Below are 21,724 nucleotides of genomic sequence, written 5' to 3'. Positions count from 1 at the left end.
ACCTCGTAAATGGAACTTACCTTCTTATGTAAGTCTTGGAACATCGCTAGAGAAGAGAGAAAGGATTCGGAATGCCCGACTAGCAAAATGAGAGGGAAAAGTCAAAAAAAAGGTGCAAGGTGGCATGCAGCCTTGCTCGACATCCATCTCAGGTTTTTAAATGTTTTTATGTACAGTGAAAGGCAGTGTCTTAAAAAAATGAAATAAAACCTCACCACAAAAATGGCTCAGATAACTTAGCAAATAGATAGGAATAGCTCACTTAAAGAAGCGTTACACAGCCCATTTAATGTGGAAGGGAGAGTACAAATAGAACAGCAATGAGTTATTTAAGTATAAGGAATCGGTTAATGTTCATCTTTATTATAGCACCTTGTATTTTATACATTTTTCAGTTTTTTTTATAAAACAGGATTTCACAGCACAGACATTTTAACAAAGGGAATTTTTTTTTAAAACACACACTTTATCTTCACTTCACTCAATGGCTTAACTGGAGAAAGATTACAAGGAATACACAATGGTAAAATATTAAGAATGCACCCAACTAGTTGTTTTTCAATACAAGAGTCCAAGCAGGTTTTAGTATTTTAAAAATCCCCATTACAATGCCAAGTTGTCCCCATTTACATTAAAACAAGAACAAACCTGTAATCAGAACGTACCAACAGAACAGTAAACATAATTGTTCTTGCAGGATTGTGCTAATGAATTGTGCAGTTGCCCAACAAGATTTTCCTCATAGGATTCTCCCTCATTACAGATATACCGAAATGTTGTTTCATCCTCCAGTCCCCTCATTTAGAAAGGTTAGTGGATGGAACTTACATCCAAGCAGACACAAAAACCCGTTCTTGGTTGTAGCACTCCTCTACGGTTTAACCATGGCAGGTACATTCAGCACGTGCTATCATCAGTGATTGGAGAAAAATTAGCAAAAGACCACCACAGAACTTCGGGCATCCTGATTGGCTTCTTAGGCAATGTAGTATGGAAGGGGAAAATTAGGTTTTTTTTAAAAGCAAGACTTAGCTGCTGACAATATTACTGCCCTCAGAACAGCACCATGCAAGTATTTGTAGAACATTCTCCTATTCTTCCAGTTCTACTTTCTACAGAAGTGTAACAAAAGGCCCTTCTGTGTTATAGGTGTCAGAACCTGCTGCAGGTGAGAGCAGTCTGAGTAGCAGCCATGGCTGCAGGGAGATCCTTTAAGGATTACTTTGGCTATAGTTATGTCATTATATTTGCCTCCCTTTCATGATTCTGTAGTGACATATGCTATTTGTAACTGAACTGAAGTTGAGAACATTTGAAAACTAACCCAAGCACCACTCCAGTTAGGACCTCAACAACAATTAACATTAATCCAAAAGACAATTTCCACCAAATAAAAGTAAATTAATGTGGAATTGGACTAAAATACAGGCCATAAACAGACAGAAGAAATAAGGGACAAGGAATAAGCTTTCTTGATTAATTGCTATTACAAAATTAGAGGTAAAGTGCAGCGATTTAGCCAACTGTACAATGCAGTTTTGGTTAAAACATTAATGAACTTTGATAAGTATTTTCACGTATCACATTCACATATTACACAACTATAGCTTGATTTTGTTCAGTACATCAGACAAATACAGTTTAACATGTCAAGGGTCCCAAAGTATTAAACCATATGTAGTTTACAGCATGGGTCTGGGTGTGTCAAATGATTTGAAACATTGCACAAGTGCATAGTCAGGCAATGAATAAGAACTCAAGTGGCTGGTTATATCTCAGTCATATAACCATTCGTTAGTCTCTGTAGCATATGGACATTTTGGAACATCACTAGAGAAGTGAGAAAGGATTTGGAATGCCTGAACAGTGAAACGAGAGGACAACATAAGAAATAGGTGCAAAACTGCATGCAGCCTTGTTGAGCATGCAACTCAGGAGTTTTCAAAGGTGTTTGTATGTACAGTGAAAGGCAGTGTCTTAAAAGTGGAAATCAAACCTCATCACAAAAATGGTTCCGGTAATACAGCAAATAGATAGGAATAACTCACTTAATGAAGCGTTACACAGGCAGCTTTCTGTACCCACCCCATCTAGTCTGCAATCTGAACACAAGGAAAGAGACTCCTTTTGGCAGATGGGAATGTACAAAACAAGGTGCAATTGGTCTCATTCAGCAAAAAGGAGTCATAGTGTGCATGGAGACATGTCCTTAAAAATAATTGCAGCAGCCCAAGGCCTGCTGGCTATCCCACAAAGTTTCCAATTTAAAACTGAATGCAGCCAAGCTCACCACCTCTGCAATACAGTGCCCTACAACGGGTTTCAGCTCAACTCAGCATCCGAGTAACCTCAAGAGGCCTGGGTGTACCCAGTGCAGTTAACAGTCCAAGTGCTTTCTTTTAAAAGAATACACAAGCCTCTTTCTACAGGTGAAGTGTGATGAAAGGAAGACAAGCCTGTCACCATATTTTGGCAACACAATTTATACAAAGCTCTTGGCTTCTTGCAAGCAATACTAAACCCTCACCTCAAGCAGATTTTCTGATAGAGGTGAACAAGGTGTCAAGAACATCCTACAGGTTTAGCTTGTGCGACTGAGGAGAGATTTATAATTTAGTTACAATTTAAAACTGGGTGGACTAAGACCACTGCATTGAAAAGTCAAGATTCAAAGTGATCTGAATTAGTGTTGTTATAATCTATTTATATCATCTTCAACAGTTGACCTTTTTAGCTTTTGAAGACTGTTCAACTATTTACAAAAGTAGTAAAGGGAAATCAAAAGGAACAAGGGCCTAATTTTATTCGATAAGAAACCTCACTACTTTTTTAAAAAAAGTATACAACAAAACTGGTAGGTCCTTGTTGCTGTAGAGATGATCAGCTTATCTCATCCTACATCTAAAGAGTCACCTGCACTCAACCTTAATCATCACAATGACTTGGCAAGCTGCTACCATCTGATTTTTTTTTTACAACTTTCATATATGACTCAATTACAGATAGTACATAGCACCTATTTGGACTCTGCAGCTCAACAACCCAAGACATAGATTACAATCATTTCAATCAAAAGCTCAGTATTTAAACCAATGAACTCTCTATCGTGAAACCAACACAAATCCAGCTATGTTGAGGGCCAAGACAAACTATTACCTTTTAAAAGAAATTTACACACTGGACTCCAGTTTTTACCTGGAACACTTCGGGGCAGGGGGTTCATACGTTTGTCTACTGAAAACTATATACAGTAAAATTCACTCACAGGAGGTGGATCTGAAACCTTGACGAATGAGCAAAGTTTCATATTCAAAAACAACGTGCAGGTCAACTGGCTAAGGATTAATTGTTTTCAAGTTATAACCATTTACTTTTAAGATGAGCCTGCACATACTCCAGTGAGGGGGGGTCCTGGACATGCAATGCCAAGAATGCTTAAAATCTAATGAGATCACCTATTTCCTAACAGATAATCATTTGCTGTGAACTGTATTCAACTCAGTAGTGATTTCTCTCATCTCGGGATGTCGTAAAAGTAAAGATTTTATGGTTTAACAGATCAGTGAGTGAGTATGTTCCAAATGCTTCAAATTGCTAATTTTGAAGAATCCTTTATTTGATGCTCATGGGAGTAACATCAACGGTATGAATGGAAGAACTTCTTTAACACCTAGTGTCAGCAACACAAAGCTTCCTGATCAGGGGTAGCATGGCCAGGTGGAAAATAAAGCTTTCCCTTGTCTGCTGTAACTACCTGCTTGGGTCCACAATCATTTTCTACAATTAGTTACCTGAAGAGAGAGCGATGAAAGATTTGCCACATGCAGATTATCACCCATTCAGTAGCTCTTTTCCTCTCCATTATTTCATTACTTTGGATTTTCCTATTCCACTTAGCTCTTCCACGCAAAATTTGAGGATAGATTTGAGCTGTGGATTTGGATGCACAAGGCATGAAATTGAACCAAGTCTAACTGCAGTTAAAACATGATATTTTAAGCAGAATGACGAAAACAAAAACAAAAAAATAAATCGACATTTCACTGTTGAGCTGGTTCCACATTCCAATCCATGACATTGCACCAAACCAACACTTCCTAACAAAGTGCTTTTCCGCAAACTTCAGAGCATTTCGTGGTCCTCTCCCAAATTTAAGAGATGCAGATTTGAATTTGCTCACATAGCTCATTTTTAGCATTCACATATAGACAGATGTAGAAAATAAAAATCTGACCAAAATCGGCATCATATGGTCTGATATCAGCCTTTGAAAGCCAACCAAAAGTTTCTCCAGGCAGAACAAAAGGGCCGATACCACTGTTGTTCTTTTAGGACAGTGGCTGGGTTAGGTACGGTTGGTGGTGGTACCGAAGCACAGAGAAGAAAGTTCAGAGAGTCACAGTCTAGATTTAGGTGGGATCAAGATAGCACAAGTGAAACTAACATTAACTTGTGTGAACAGGCAGTCTTCCCCCAGTTAGGTCTTGGTTTTAATAGATTAAATACTTTCCACAACGTTAAAGTTAAATACTTTCTTACTTGCAAGTGCTCACTACGTAGCAGCTCCTTTCTTTTCACTTTTTAGGAAACTTCAAAATCACATGGATTCCCAGAGCTCTTTGCCCCTTCTGTCCAATTTGTTTGCTGCAATCATTGGAACTAAATGGGATAAGGAGCGTTTGTCCTAGTGCAGTCTTTCAGGATACTGTGACTTCCCCAAAAAGATGTTGCAGATTGACGTTTCTGTCACAGGTAAGCGAAGATAGATGATGCCATGTTAGGGCTCATTACTCTACCTACCGTCTCGCAGTAAAGCAAGTTGGGAATTAAAAATCTAAAATTTAGAATTACTGGGTCAAGTACACAAGGATTCTATTTGCCTTCTGAGCTCCTCCCCAAATTTAATAATTGATTTTTCTACCACTTTGCTCATAAGATTTATCAATGAACAGATACAAAGCTTTTGTTCCAAAAGCAATACTGATTAAAACAACCTAATCAAAGTGCAAAAGGCTTATTGGCAGAGACACACCTTTCTTACATATCCCAGGTGATGCTGTCCTTGTGATATGCTTAGATCTGAAACAAATTCAGCTACCTCAAGGTTTCTCAGGAAAGAATAACAACCACATTTTATGCTATTGCTATTTGATACTATAGGTTTGGGATAACTGGCTTTAACCTCTTGAGACCTGTCATCTCCTATATTGAAACATCTTGTCAAACTGTTTCTGCACTAAATCTGTTGCGCTTTAGACAAGCTGACCTGCAGGCTGGGACTTTCATTCTTTAATTTACACCAATATCTGAACCTCGAACCATATCCTTGCAAAACAGAATTAAATACTGTCCAAGACACAACAAAAGATCAACAATTCATTTGTATTCTACACCAAAACTCAAAACTAAAATGGTCAAAATACTGAATAAATTGCTACAAGAGTCCATTCTAAGGCAACTAACTTTCCTTTGCAATAATGTTAGTGTTTACATCACTTTCAAGTAGACTGTAGAAGGACGGAGTGCTGAACTTAGAAACAATCCTCAATTCCAAAAAACATACTTGACTGGATGTGCTTGTTGTCAAAGTGCAAATTTACAGCTTGTGTTTTAAGGATAATTTTATCCCATTGGTGATAATTTCTGGCCACTCAGATCATATTCATTGGTTCTTTTGGCCCAGAATCTCAGATTTAACATTATCAATGTTAAGACCCATATAATACATGACCTGTTGATAATACACAGTTAAAAGCATTCCTCCATCTTTTGTTGATATGGAAAGGAAGCACCAAAAGACAAAACTTCAGAAAAATAATGATTTCTATGGGGAAAATCCCAACAGAGGCCCCTTCATGTTGAAAGAGGGCTAAACACACTGAAAAAGTAAGCAAAGTTATAGACATATTTAAAAATAACACAACACATGCATAAAACAGTAGACAAGAAAACAATAACCAAATCAGGATGTGAATAGGTTTGGCCAGAAACAAGAGCCAGAAGACAGAATCTTGAGCCCAAAAACCACTTTTTCATAAAAATAGGACAGTGTTAAACCAGACTGCTGATTCGCGATCCCCTTCGTAAGATTCCCTTACTATGACTCACTTTTCACTTTGAAACAATCCCAAATTTGCTTATAACCAATGTGCCCACATAACCTGGCATAGGCAACCATTCCAGATCAAATACTGATAAATAAGTTAAAACAGCTGTGAGTAATGGAAGGTACAATAGTGTTTTAAACGTTGGAAAACTCCAGGGGTCTTCAATTCAAATGCGTTCCATTCCTTTAAATTTCACGGCTAGAGGGGAAGGTCAAGATTGTTGTGACCTTTCTCTCCTTCCTAGTCAGGTGCTGCATCTACTTTAGGATCAGAAGTTAGAGGACAAACATGCGGCTGGTAGCTAAATATAAACATTGACATGTTACTACAAGGGTTAAGTGTAAAAATATGAATCTCTTTCACCTTTTAGACATGAATGCTTTCCTTACAGCCTCAGTTCCAAGTTTTCATTGAATTGATTCATGCTTACGTGCAGTAGTGATATTGTTCTTTGATATTTTGTTAAAAGATTATAATGCAAAGGATCCTAAGTGAGCTGTTCTAGGGCAATTAAAATAACAAAAAAGAGGTAGCAACAATCCTTGTATAAAAGAACAAGCAATGTCCAGAAACTGACCAACACCTTCAAAAAAGGTTTCAGGAAGGAGACAGGCAGGTGCAGAGGAGCAACCATCGCCATTTTCCTTCTCCAATCCAGCATACAGCAGTACAAACAAGGTAAACAGTGAACCTCTGCATTACTTCCCAACAGCTGTGAGTTCCAAGCTAAATATATTAAGTGTAAAAATAGTGCAAATTGGCACTATTTGTGGACAGAGAAATGAGGACAAGTGCTAGTAGTGCATAAACAAATACTACCATGTCTGGTATTGGAAGCTGTTAACACAAAATTAATGGTAAATGGGCCCAATTTTGCACCAAACTTCCTATTCCTCTCCACTTCTTCCCTAGCAAAAGAACATTTATCCACTATCTGCAATCCATGCATCATTTTACTTGGATCAGAGTGGAACGCAGAGAACTAGAGAAGAGAGGCAATATATGCAATTACATTCCTATCTACTCCTTTTAATGATATTCTGTGCTAACTCAGGAGAACCATAGGCAAGGTTTGCTCAAAAATACTGTCTGGAAAAAAAAAGCCCATGAGTTCCTTGCATCATTCCCAACAAGCAGTCCTATTGCAACCCCCTACAAGTCTAACACATTGGATAAAAAAAGTCAGGTTTTGCTTTCTTGCTGCATAGCAGAAGGTAAACAGTAATGCTGAACTAGTGTTAATACTTATACAGCGCTCAATGCAAACAACCCTGCTCAATAAACTGAGTTCGTCCTTTGCTTTCTTTTCCTCCCCACTCTGGACAATTCCTGCAAATTCACACCGTCTTCCACAAGTTCATCACGTTGAGCCACCTTTGCACAGAGGCCCAGAATGACTTTTGCAGAGTCTGTCCATGATGCTTTGTAGGATAGGCTGAACTATTCCAAGCAAGGGCCTCTGTGAAGGGTCACCATTCCAGCATGCCTCCATCAGCTGCCAACACTCCTCATCAAACGTAGGTAGCCGTTCTGGCCGTGCACCTAGAACCAAAAAAAAAATCACAAAATTACACCGTACGAAGGAGCCCATTGAACCCAACGTGCCTGCGTCAACTTTGTAACTAGTAGCCACTTAGTCCTACAATTGATTGAGCCTTCTCCAATTGTCTGTGTATCTATACCAAATGGACAGTGATTCAAGATGACGGCTCATCACCTTTGGGGACAACAAAAACAGGCACAACCAGAGATGCCCACAAACCATGAGTGAATGAATAAAACAAATTACAAGTAGTGTTGACTGACCCTCCTGCCAGCTAAAACATTATTAGCCGAGTAGGAAAAGATACACCAAGGCAGAAGTGGGGGGGGGGTAGTAAATGAAATTTGCAAGGGAATACAGAATAATAGCACTAGAGAATAAAACAATACACGTGAATGCAGTTTCACAATATCTATGTCCTTGAACAGGTTGGCTGCTGGCATCAGCTCACAGTTCTGAACAGGGATGCTTTCTGACATAGCTATAGTTAAAAGGAAAGTCATTCATCCACTACTTACGGATGTGGGACTTATTTTGGTCACTCTTTATACTATCGTTGTGAGGGACTGACATGACTTGAGTATATTCTAATGGGTCAGTGGATAAATGCTTGTCTCTTGATAAAAAGGTGGTTTAATGCTAACGTGTGGAATATAGAGATGAAAGATGGTTCTTATTTTTTGAGATTAACACTAAGTAATTGTATTGGGATTTTGCAATATGGTTTACCCAAGTACTTTGTCGATCCGTGTTAAACGAGCGTGTCAAAGGCCTAATTCTGCAGTCATTAGAATTGCTACCTGTGCACTCCAGTACTTAAAGTCAAAGCAGGAAACCAGTGCAAAACCGTTGTTACTCTACTCAATATGCCAAATTACAGTTGAGGGCAATCTGAAATTATTCAATGAATAGGAATGACGGCCAGAAAATTAAACTCCCAGCAAACTTTGTGCTGTAGCAATACACAAGGCATTTCTCCACAGACTAATGACAGACCCCAAGTCTTCAATTTAACATTTAGTTATAGAGGTACAGATAAGAATCAGTTGTCAGTGACTTCACTCCTGATATCAGGTGGCAATTACTGGCATTATAAATCAGGTGCTCCGGGAAGATAGAAATATGAAAAAAAACTCAATCCCACTTTTATCATCTCAAACACTGTGGTGAAAGTCAAGATAAAGTGCATTTGGAGTCAGCAGAGAAGCACTTCTATGTAGATCGTGGGCGTGAGTTCACAATTATCGGATAGCATATCTCTTATTCTATGGCACAGGGGACATTGACTCTAGTTTGAATTTTTGGCAATTTTAACCCACGGCTTGTCCTGGGGCTGCAAAAATTGCTGTAAATTAATTTTCTGGCTGGCATTCCTCTGCATTGAATATTTTCAGATTGCCCTCAACTGTAATAGCACAGCAAATAGAGTAACGATAGTTTTCCACTGGTTTCCTGATTTGTCTTGATCAAGTACTGGAGTGCACAGACAGCAATTGTAATAACTGCAGAATTAGGCCTTTCACGTGCTCATTTAACATAATTCAACAAAATTACTTTGGCAAACTATATTGCAAAATCCCAATACAATTACTTGGTTCTTAGTATTTTTTAAATTAACACTGCCTTTCACCTCTGTATGCCACACACGCTAGCATTAAACCATCTTGTATCGAGCCCAAGCATATATACACACCGAGCCATCAGAATGTACTTAAGTCCTGTCAATCCCTCCCAAGATCATTCTTCCAAGCCCCAGGTGACAAATCTTTCCCTGACAATTTTATTCAGAGGAATTGAGAGTAGGATGTGGATTGAATAATCCTTGTGTATCAGCCAAATTTTCTTCATCTTACCACACTTCCCAGATCCAATCTCTAGAATTCTTGTTTGAAATCTCTGCTTCTCTCTTTCTTGAAGATGCCCCTTCAAATTTACTTCCAACAAATGTTTGGTTGCCAGTCCACAGGACAACTTCACCACTGTCAATTTTTATTGGTTCACTCTCCCATGAAGTCCATGAGGAAAGTTAGTAAAGTTTAAAAAGAACCAATTTACATGCAAACCTCTTGAGACTAAACCCAAAATATTTCACAGAGAAATAGAATACCAAATACCTTTCTTCACATTGTTCCACAGCTGATCCTTGCTTGAACATTTTTCAAATGCCTCTGGGAGTTTAATTGTGCCAGTGCACAAATACCAGAAAAGGATTCCAAATGCATACACATCCACAGAATTGTCATACTTGCCTAAAGGTTTGTGGGTTGGAGAATGGCAAAAAGTATGAAAAACAACATAAGGAACAAAACTTTTAAATGTTGGAGAATATGCTGTGTAAGTGCCTTGAGGAGGGATATACTCCAGTCATAAATTCAACGCCGCACATAACTCTAGTTTACTCTTCCTCCCCCTCCCTCCACACATGATCTCAAATGAAAACAGTGATTTGTAACACCACAAAAAAGGTCTGATTTCTCTTGACCAGTTCTCAGTGGGTAGTATTCAGAGTGTGTCAACAGCAGGGTGACTACAGGCTGTCTTGTATCTTTGCTTCATATCAAGACTACTGTAGGATGGGGATATCAAAAGTTCTCGATGTGAGTTTGCTCGCTGAGCTGGAAGGTTCGTTTTCAGACACTTCGTCACCATTCTAGGTAACATCATCAGTGAGCCTCCGACGAAGCGCTGGTGTTATGTCCCGCTTTCTATTTATCTGGTTAGGTTTCCTTGGGTTGGTGATGTCATTTCCTGTTCTTTTTCTCAGGGGATGGTAGATTGGCTCCAAGTCAATGTGTTTGTTGATGGCATTCCGGTTGGAATGCCATGCTTTTAGGAATTCTCGTGCGTGTCTCTGTTTGGCTTGTCCTAGGATGGATGTGGTATCCCAAAGTGGTGTCCTTCCTCATCTGTGTGTAAGGATACGAGTGATAGTGGGTCATGTCGTTTTGTGGCTAGTTGATGTTCATGTATCCTGGTGGCTAGCTTTCTGCCTGTTTGTCCAATGTAGTGTTTGTCACAGGTCTTGCAAGGTATTTTGTAGATGACGTTCGTTTTGTCTGTTGTCTGTATAGGGTCTTTTAAGTTCATTAGCTGCCGTTTTAGTGTGTTGGTGGGTTTGTGGGCTACACTGATGCCAAGAGGTCCGAGTAGTCTGGCAGTCATTGCAGAACTGACTTTGATGTAGGTGGGAGTGGTTATAGTTTGAGAGCCGGTTTTGTCTGTTTGTTTAGGTTTATTGCCGAGGAATCGGTGGACTGTGTTCATAGGGTACCCATTCTTTTTGAATACGCTGTATAGGTGATTTTCCTCTGCTCTGCGTAGTTCCTCTGTGCTGCAGTGTGTGGTGGCTCATTGGAATAATGTTCTAATGCAGCTTCGTTTATGGGTGTTGGGATGGTCAAGAACTACGCAGAGCAGAGGAAAATCACCTATACAGCGTATTTAAAAAGAATGGGTACCCTATGAACACAGTCCACCGATTCCCCAGCAATAAACCCAAACAAACAGACAAAACGGGCTCAGAAACCATAACCACTCTCCCCTAGCTCAAAGACATTTCCGAAATGACTGCCAGACTACTCGGACCTCTTGGCATCAGGGTAGCCCACAAACCCACCAACACACTAAAACGGCAGCTAATGAACTTAAAAGACCCTATACAGACAACAAACAAAACGAACGTCATCTACAAAATACCTTGCAAGAACTGTGACAAACACTACATTGGACAAACTGGCAGAAAGCTAGCCACCAGGATACGTGAACATCAACTAGCCACAAAACGACATGACCCACTATCACTCGTATCCTTACATACAGATGAGGAAGGACACCACTTTGATAGGGACAACACATCCATCCTAGGACAAGCCAAACAGAGAAACGCACGAGAATTCCTAGAAGCATGGCATTCCAACCGGAACTCCATCAACAAACACATTGGCTCCAAATCAATCTACCATCCCCTGAGGAAAAGAACAGGAAATGACATCACCAACCCAAGGAAACCTAACCAGATAAATAGAAAGCAGGACATACTACCAGCACTTCAGAGGCTCACTGATGATGTTACCTAGAATGGTGACGAAACATCTGGAAAACAAACCTTCTAGCTCAGCAAGCGAACTCACATCCAGAACCTCAACCTGAGCTACAAATCTTCTCAAAACTTGATATCAAGAGTTATGAAGAAAAGGCACATGAGTAATTGAAGTATAGACCGGTGATGTAAACGAAAGGTGGGAAGTGTTAGAGGGATTGAACGAAACACTCCTGTTCTTTTCAGGAGGCCAGTATCAAGCAAAGTGACAGACAGACAGACAATATTGGATCCCTCAGAGCCAAATTAATTCCAGTTACACCGAAATAGCTACAAACATATGCATCATCTTGTTTGAAGCCAGCTCAGTCTGGACTCGAGTTGAACGGACGGCCAAGTGTCAGAAGCAACATCTGTTCAACTTACTGTTGGCACACTGACACTGGAAATTCAGTATGTCATTGCTTGCTTGAAGTAATTTGATACTTTCAGTGGCATTACCTCCGTGTTGTTTACCATGTAAACAGTGCACAGTGAACAGGGAGGCTAAATCAGCGATATCAGAACTGGAACCCCAATCAAAACAGACTGAATTACAGATCAGTCAGATCCATGCTATCAAGGGCATACAAAAACATTGATCATTAGTCTGATCGCTCAGCATAACCACTTAAAAAACCATACGAGTTAGGTACCACTGTATACTTTTCCTGATCCAATGTTTTTGAGCACCTTAAATTTCAATGCCAGATCCAAAGAACAGCAAGGAGGGAAAAATATAAAGTTTTCATACTAATACAGGAGAAGGAGAAGTCAGAAATAATCCTGAAATCAATCAGCACTAGAAAAATCATGAAAGACTTTTTCCATGGGTAGATTTTTCAGTCAAAACAGGGAATCAGAGCCAAAATTCTCTCACCCTCCACTGATACCGTCTAGATAATGCCGAGATGGAAACACCATTTCATTTCAACTTTCTCTGATGTGAGACAAAGACCCCAAACAGCCACATTTGCAAAGCTATTGCAACAGTACTGAAGCAAAAAACTTCAAGGCAGATACTAACCAATCAGCTAGCACAGCCTACGCTGCTTTCCAAACATAGCTTTGCTAAGCTAAAGTTGTCTGGAAACCTCATCTAAGCAATGAAATAACATACCTGAAAACAGCTCAGGTGCCATATGTATCGGAGTTCCCACGATGCTCCCAGACATCATAGCTTCAGGTTTGCAGAATCCTAGGTCAGTGATTTTGGCTCGATTCTGCTTGTCCAACTATGGATCACAAAATAAGAAAGGCAAACAAAAAGCATTGAAATGCAAATCCTTCAATACCTGAGAAAGAGAGGAAAGAGGAGGGTGGGTCATCAGACCTGAAAGACGAATTCTGATTTTTCTTCATAGATGTAGCCAGACATGCTAAGCTTTGAGTAATTTCTGTTTTTGTTTCTCAAAACTAGGAGAAGATTCAATTCACCTGAAGTTTTAAAAAAAACTGTTTCTGATGTGGTGCTGACCATATTGCCCAGGAACAGTATTCAAAGAGCAAGAGAGCTCACTGGACATGCCAAGTGAACAACTTTCCCTGAACAGTGAAAGACAAACATCCGAGTATCCAATATCATAGGATCTTCCTGGACCTCTGATAGTACTTTCAGGGACAATTCAGGCAACTTTTGGTTGATTTCATTCATGGTTAACTTCTATGTTGTTGACTGATTACTCATTGTCATGTGTACCAAAATACAGTGAAGAGCTTAGTTTACTGCTTACAAGCAGTACAGGCAGGTCATGATGTACAGATGAGAGGTTGTGTAAAGACTTAGAGGCATTCAGCTTACGCTGTACAGGGCATGTGCTGGAGGAGATCAACATTATTGGAGGCTAGAGTCCATTCAGTCTAATAATGGTCAGGGAGTAGCTGTTCCTAAGCCTGCTGGTTTGAGTGTTCAGGCTTATCTTCTGCCTGACGGAAGAGGTTGTAGGAGATCATTACTGGTGTGCGATGGGTCTTTGATGTTGGCAGCCTTTCCACGGTAGCAAGCCATGCAAATAGAGTCCACTATGGAAGGTTAGCTCCCGTGATTTGCGTGCACAGCCAAGACACTTTCTGTAGTTTTTTTTTTAATAGTCCTGGGCAGAGTAGTTGCTGTACTAGGCCTTCGTACACCCAGACAGTTTGCTTTCAATGGTGCATCTGTACAAGTTGAAGGTCCTTATGGACATGCCAAATTTCCTGAGCTACCGAGGGAAGAAGCAGCATTGTTGTGACATCTTAACTGTTGCAACTACGTGGGAAGTCCAGGACAGATTGTCAGGATCACCACTCCAAGGAACTTGGTGTTTTCCACCCTCTCAACCTCTGCTTTGATGTAGCTAGGGAATATCCTTCTCCTTTCTTTCTGTTTTGCTGATACTGAGAGGGGTTTCTTTTCCCCCCATTGCCCCACGTCACCGAGCCCTCTATGTCCATTCTATATCTGGCTCATTGTTAGATATCCATCTTGCTATGGCGGTGTTGCCAGCGAACTTGTAGACGGCATTTGTTCAGAATTTGGCAAGTCATTAGTATATAGGATTACAGTAGGGGTCTGAGAATACATCCCTGGGTGATCCAGTGATGTGTTATTGTAGAAGAGATGCAGTTACCTATCTTCACTAATGGCATTGTGGATAAGAAAGCAGAGGATCCAGTTGCAAAGGGTGGAGCCAAGACCAAGGTTAGGGAGTTTTGTGATCAGTCTGGAGGGAATAATGATGTTGAAGACGGAACTATAATCGACGAGCAGGAGTCTGACGTAGGTGTTCTTGTTGCCGAGATGATCTAGCAATGAGGCAGGGCAAGGGATATGGCATCCATTATGGACCTGTTACATTGGTAAGCAAATAATTGTAGGGGCTTGAGGCAGGCTGGGGTTAATGAGGGCAATGACCAGCCTCTCAAAGCACTTGGTGATTAATCGAAGCCAGAGCCACTGCGTGGTGGTCATTAAGGCACATTGCATATGCTTTCTTAGGTACAGGGATGACAGTGTCTTTCTGAAGCAGGTGGGAGCTTGAGCTTGTAGGAGGGAGAGGCTGAAGACGTCAGTGAATACCTTCACCAGTTGGTCTGCACAGGATCTGAGTGCTTGGCTGGAGACAGCGTCCAGGCATGTGATTTTCCTTGGTTAATGCCCAGGGGTGAAAAAAAAAACGATCCGATGTCTGCAGTGGCGACCAAGGGAACAAGTGTGTTCAGGGCTGTTGGGGCAGGCATCACCGTGCTGCTGGTATTCTGCTCAAACCAAGCAAAAAAAGTACAGAGAGATAAAGTGTGGAGCTGGATGAACACAGCAGGCCAAGCAGCATCTCAGGAGCACAAAAGCTGACGTTTCGGGCCTCGACCCTTCAGAGAGGGGGATGGGGAGAGGGAACTGGAATAAATAGGGAGAGAGGGGGAAGGCGAACTGAAGATGGAGAGAAAACAAGATAGGTAGAGAGGAGAGTATAGGTGAGGAGGTAGGAAGGTGATAGGTCAGTCCAGGAAAGATGGACAGGTCAAGGAGGCGGGATGAGGTGGTAGGTAGGAAATGGAGGTGCGGCTTGGGGTGGGAAGAAGGGAAGGGTGAGAGGAAGAACAGGTTTGGAAAGCAGACACAGGCTGGGCTGGTTTTGGGATGCAGTGGGGGGAGGGGAGATTTTGAAGCTTGTCAAGTCCACGTTGATACCAGTGGGCTGCAGGGTTCCCAAGTGGAATGAGTTGCTGTTCCTGCAACCTTCGGGTGGCATCATTGTGGCACTGCAGGAGGACCATGATGGACATGTCGTCGAAAGAATTGGAGGGGGAGTTGAAATGGTTCGTGACTGGGTGGTGCAGTTGTTTGTTGCGAACTGAGCGGAGGTGTTCTGCAAAGCGGTCCCCAAGCCTCCGCTTGGTTTCCCCAATGTAGAGGAAGCCATTGGTGCAATGGATACAATATACCACATTGGCACATGTGCAGGTGAACATCTGTTTGATATGGATCGTCATCCTTGTGCCTGGGATAGGGGTGAGGGAGGTGGTGTGGGGGCAAGTGTAGCACTTCCTGCGGTTGCAGGGGAAGGTGCCAGGTGTGGTGGGGTTGGAGGGGAGTGTGGAGCGGACAAGGGAGTCGCGGAGAGAGTGGCCTCTCTGGACGGTAGACAAGGGTGGGAATGGAAAAATAGCTTGGATGGTGGTGTCGGATTGTAGATGGTGGAAGTGTCGGAGGATGATGCGTTGTATCCGGAGGTTGGTAGGGTGGTATGCAAGGACGAGGGGGATCCTCTGGGGGCGGTTGTGGCGGGGGCAAGAAGGAACACAGTGTTGTGATCTGATTTTCTGAAGTGTGGGCAGGTGATGGAGTAGTAGTTATCTTTGATGATTGTGTTGCAATGGTCCAGAACATTCAGTCCCCTGCTGGAGCAGGAGATGCATTGGTGGTACTTTGCCAGCACCCTTGAGGTTGGCCACAATGAATACAGCCTTGGGAAATTCCATCTCCAGAGCGTTTGTGGCGATGTAAATCACATCCATGGCATCCTTCACATCCACACTGGCTGTTTGGATGGCAGAAGGGAGTTCTCACGACAGATAGTACAGACAGCCTGATACAATGTCAATAAAGAAAAATCAAAGGTCTGTATTGACAGTGAAATTTGCTTTGATGATTATGAAAAAGTACGGCAACTTGATGGGCCAAATGACCCCTTTCTATTGTAAAAGTCTAGGAGCCAGGGAACATTCTGCATTGGGTGGGTGTGGGAGATGCGAGGTGGAAGAATTTTGTCAAGACCACAGCTCTTCCATTACCTGTAGACAGTGTTCTTGCCACAGAATGGGGGCAGACTGGAAGAACACGGAGGAAATTCACACCCCATTATGTTCTTAGAATTTAATATTGTGTGTTTTGGTTATTAAACTTGCCTCCACAATGGTGGTTGCACCTCAAAAGTCATTTATTGTTGCAGAAAGTGCTTTGAATGACCCTAACAATGAAACGACTAGTCTTCCAGCTACAGGAAGGATGTTGCGAAACTTGAAAGGATTCAGAAAATACCTGCAAAGATGCCTCAGAGCTGGAGGGCTCAAGGTCTATGAAAAGGCTGAGACTAGTTTCACTGGAGTGGCAATCTTCTAGAGGTTTAAAATCATGAGGCACATGCATAAGGTAAATAAACAAGGTTCCCACCCAACCCCCACCAGATAGAGGAGTCCAAAGCTAGAGGGCATAGGTTTAAAGGTCGAAGACTTAAAAAGAGACCCAAGTGGCAACTTCTTCACACAGAGTGTATGGAATGAGCTGCCATAGGAAGTGGTGGTGGCTGGTACAATGACAACATTTGAAAGGCATCTGGATGGGTACACGAATAGGAAGGGTTGCAAGGGACATGGGTCAAATGTTGGCAAATGGAAACAGGATTAATTCAGGGTATCTGGTTGGCATGGATGAGTTGGACTAAATGGTCTGTTTCTGTGCTGTACAGCTCTATGACAGACCTGCGTTTTTGTGGCTCGTGTCCAGGCTTCAGAATATCCAAACGGACTTCAGAGCTGTGGTATGGCTCGTTGCCAGCAAGGTCTGTTGTACTGAACTTGTATTTCTGCAACGCTGGACATTTTATTTCTCTATTATCTAAGATCTTGTAATTAAAAGAAGCTGTGCAGAGGTATTTTTGTCTAAGTTGGCACTATGGTTGGTGATGTATAAACTTTTCACTGTCATTACATACATATGACAATAAAGGCTAGTCTATTCTCTTCTGTTCATCTAAGGATTTACTTCTGAAACAGTCATTGCTCAGCATACAGAGTTGGTGTTCTCTGCCAAGAGAAAAATTAGTTAGACTTCTTCCCCATATCCATTCCCTCAAGTACCTATTCAATTCACTTTTGAAGGCTACTATTGAACATTTACCACCCCATCAGGCAGTCAATTCCAAATTCCAAACATTCCTTGCATAAAACGAAGCACTTTTCTCTCAAGTCCTATCTGACCCTTTCGCCAATCACTTCAAGTCTACGCTCTCAGCTAAACAACCAGCCATTAACCATTTCTCGATGCTCACATTAAACATTTCACGTTGAACAAGTCAGTTTAGATTTCTTCACTCCAAAGCGGACACATGTTACTGCAATCCCTGAAACTGTGCCAGTAAATTTGCTTAGTTACTTCAACAGCCTACACGATCTTCACAAACAGCAACGTCCAGAATTAGAGAACACACCGGTTACGGCCAAACTGACAGTACTACACAGATTCAGCAGAACAGCCTGACTTTTGTGCACTGTGTTGTTTATAAAACTCAGGATATGAGAGACTAAAAATCACTGACTATTTTTGTCACAACGAACGGCGCATCAACATCAGTTGACTTATTCTCAAAACAAAACAGAATGAAACGTAATTCAAGGGCTGTATATCTCTTCTTCAGTCAAAGAAGCAAACGCTGGAGATCTGGAACAGAAACAGTGCTGGTGGAGACCAGAGCTAGCAGCATCAATGGAGAGAAAAGTCATTAATGTTTCAGGTCCAATATGACCTTCCTTACAATTGATTGGGACTAGAAAATGATAATTCTTCTGCTGTTGACAGAGGGGGAGCAAATGGAACAGATCGGGGTGGTTCCCAGAGCAAAAGGCAAATGGAATACTAACATTTTTTCGAAAAAAATAAGCTTGACACACAAAGAAATTAATAAGAGGCTTGAATCGTCAGCTAAATATATGTAACTTATGTCCCAATTGAAGATCAATACTGAAGACCCAGCTTAAAATGTGTTATAAGGGTGTGGCAAAGAAACTAGATCAATTAGGTGTCAAAACTTTCATCACAGAAGATGGATATTGTGATAACAAATGTCAAGTTCATTCAAAAAAAGGCGGATGTTTCCTCCCTTTTATGTAATAGTTGTGAAAATCAGTTATGGTGAACATTGTTCAAAATTGAAGAGATGCAGATAATCAGAGTTCATGCCCAAATCAATCACAAGATCCACACAATATACCATGGTTAACAAAAGCAGAAGTTGCCGGAAAAGCTCAACAGGTCTGGCAGCATGTGAAAAAACAAAGTTAACGTTTCGGGTACATTGAGCCTTCAGAGTAATCGTGTAGCGTTCCTGACCTCAAAGTTGCCTCTCCCGAGAAGTCAGTTTCCTACTGCCTGCACTAGCCATTCCTGCAAAACCTATCAGGATACCAAGTGCAGTCCACTAAAAGTTAAATGCCTTCAGACAAGAGTCAAGGCATGCATTTCCTAGATAGAATTCTATTTCAACCAAACACACAACATAAAATATATCCACCTTCTGGGTGACTGTTCTATATACACGTTTCAATAATTATCGACAAGCAACCTGTTCATGCAAGTCATTAGACATCTCCATGGGAGGTGAGACTCAAACCTAGTACTTCTGACAGGCACGCAACCACGGTGCACAGGCCCTCAAAATGTCACTATGGTTTTGCTAAGCTTAAGCAAATTGAACTGAACCAAAATCAATAAAACAGTGCCTTCTGGGGCCCTGTAAAAAAAATTCGTTGTATTCAAAATCTGTAGTTAGCTCACAACACTCGTTTGCCTTGTTACCTTAACTCTTGAGGTAATTAGCTGCAGATTAAAGAGAATTAAATATGACATTAGGTACCATGTGTCTATGTGGTCTGATACAGATTAGTTTGCTGAATCATTTCAAACAGAAGGCAAAACAGAAGCAGCTAGTTCCATTGGATTCAAAACAAGCAATTCAGGATGAAACCAAAACAAAAAAATACACAGCGAGATTCATCCGTCTAGAGGGTGGCGTGAAACTATGCCCCTAAATCAGCTGAAAAATTGAGAACAAAAGATAGGCAGGAACCCAACTTACAATTCTGCCTTGTTAACAAAGTAGGTAGAAATTAGAACTGTTTCATATGTAACAAATTCAGATAAAATGGGATTAACAAACACCTCACCATTTGTGATGCTGAAAAGATAAAGTTAAGGCTTCGTGTCAACTGCTCATGTTCACAGATTATAGACTGCATAAGCAGGTGTGTCACAAAGTAAATGTTACATCCACAAGAGCTAATGAGCCTAGACTTAATGGTTAACCTTGAAACTGACTAAACCATAATTGGACAGTGGCATTCCTAGCTATGAAATTATTGCCTTAATTCCAAAACGATGGAAAATTACAAGGCTACCGGATCAATAATACTGGGTTAGTTGTCAAGTATAAGCTAAAAACTTATTTAGTCCAGTAATTATTTTTCAGAAGAGCCAAAAGAGGACTTAAGGTTTTGGAGTAGATCTGTAGCTTTGGTTGGGGGATGTTGGCTCACTGAGCTGGTTTGTTACTCTGCAGACATTTCATTACCCAGCTGGGTAACATTGTCAGTGCAGCCTCCAATGAAGCACTGCTGTGTTTTCTCACCTGTAATTGAAACTCTCGTGTCCATTGTGCTGGATTCGCTCACTTCCGGTTTTCCTTCACAATGGAGTGTATACGGGGTCTAGCTCTATGTTTGTTAAGGCTTTCTTCGTGGAGTACCAAGCTTCTACAAATTGCCATGCTTGTCTCTGCTTTGCCTGTCCCAGGATTTTGGTGTTGTCCCAGTCGAACTGGTGGTTCTCCTTATCCATGTGGACATGTATATGGTCAACTTTTTTGTAGTCAATTGACATTCGTGTACTCTTGTTGTAAATTTCCTTACTGTTTGTTCGATGTAGCGTTTGTAACAGTCTCTGCAGGAAATCTTGCACGTGACATTCGTCTGGTCCATAGTGGGTACTGGGTCATGGGTCTTTGGTGTCGGGTTGATTTGAGTTTGTGCGCCATTCTAATGCCCAGTAGCCGTAGGAGTCTTGTGGTCAGTTCAAATGAGTTCCTGATGTAAGGTAGTGCGATAAGCATGTTGGGGCGTGCAGCGTCTTCCTGGTGTCGTCCAAGTAATAGGCATCTTCTGACCCAGTGTTCCAAGTATCCATTGTTTTTGAATACCAGGAAGAGGTACTCTTCTCCGTGGCGTAGTTCTGTGCTGCTGTAGTGTGTTGTTGCCTGTTTAAATAATATTCTCACACCTACTTGTGTGTGTGTGAGGATGGTAGCTGTCAAAATTGAGTACTTGGGTCAGTGTGTGTGACTTTCCTGCATACCTTTGTTAGGAATTCCCTATTTGACCTGCACTCTACCGTGACATCTAGGGAGGGGAGCTGTTTGTTCTTCTTCACTTCTCTGGTGAATACGATTCTGGTGAGGGTGTGGTTTAGGAGATCATGTGTCTCCTCTGGTTTGGTCCGGATGACGATGACAACGATCAAAGTGTCGTCCATGTAGCATATCCATTGTTTTTGTTGGAAGAAAATAAAAAAGAGAGGATTTCACATCATTAAAATCAGCACATGAACATTCAGAGAGAAGTATCCTGCTCAGAGGAGAGGATAAAGGTTTGCTAGTATTCAAAGCCAAACTGGCTGAAGACAGTAACTAAAGAGAAACTGGTTTCACTGGCAGTTACAATTTACTCAGTTTCAAGGTTAGCAAGAACCAGAGGAAACAGATTTATTTCACCCAAATCATGGTAGTCTGGAAACATGCAGACAACAAAAACTCAAAGCTGACTTCCGAAAGGGAATCAAACATACACTTGAAAAGACAGTATTTTCAGAGCTTTGGGGAAATGCAAAGAAAATAGGCCCTCTAAGAGTGGATAGCTCTTCCAAAAAGAATGGCACCAATACAAATGGGCAGCATGCTTCCATCTGTACAAACTAAGTCTATGGTTACATTTCACTAGCATTGAAATAAATCCACAGGATGGTAAAACGTCATCCCTTTCAGTAGAGAGTGAAAAGCAAATACCGTAGTCTATTTGATCAGCCTCATGACCCTGCCTCACTTCAAGATTGCATATTGGCACAAGAGATGAAAAATTGGAAGGAAAAAACATTTAAACAATCCCGAACAAAATGATCTATTCTACATCCAACAGGCATGTTAAAAAAAACACCACAAATGTTTAATGCATTGTAGGAATTTCGAGATCTTA

The 21,724-nt window shown here is 41.2% G+C and overlaps 1 protein-coding gene across 2 annotated transcripts in view; it reads right to left on the bottom strand.

Annotated features, from left to right (window-relative positions):
• Positions 1-351: 351 nt before the first annotated feature.
• The window catches only part of dstyk (dual serine/threonine and tyrosine protein kinase), a 123,548-nt gene continuing 102,175 nt past the window's right edge, over positions 352-21,724 (bottom strand). For both annotated transcript variants that reach the window (XM_048553188.1, XM_048553189.1), the window contains exons 11-13: positions 12,849-12,963; positions 9,765-9,899; positions 352-7,649 (exon numbers count right to left, since the gene is read on the bottom strand). In XM_048553188.1, coding sequence (XP_048409145.1) covers positions 7,468-7,649; positions 9,765-9,899; positions 12,849-12,963 — 432 coding nt within the window. In that variant the 3' untranslated portion in view covers positions 352-7,467. The remainder of the gene's footprint in view (positions 7,650-9,764; positions 9,900-12,848; positions 12,964-21,724) is intronic.

The sequence above is a fragment of the Stegostoma tigrinum genome, chromosome 21, assembly GCF_030684315.1.
Source record: "Stegostoma tigrinum isolate sSteTig4 chromosome 21, sSteTig4.hap1, whole genome shotgun sequence".
In the NCBI taxonomy this organism is placed as follows: Eukaryota; Metazoa; Chordata; class Chondrichthyes; order Orectolobiformes; family Stegostomatidae; genus Stegostoma; species Stegostoma tigrinum.
The sequence above is the reverse complement of the archived record's forward strand: the minus strand, read 5'-3'. Positions and strand labels throughout refer to the sequence as shown.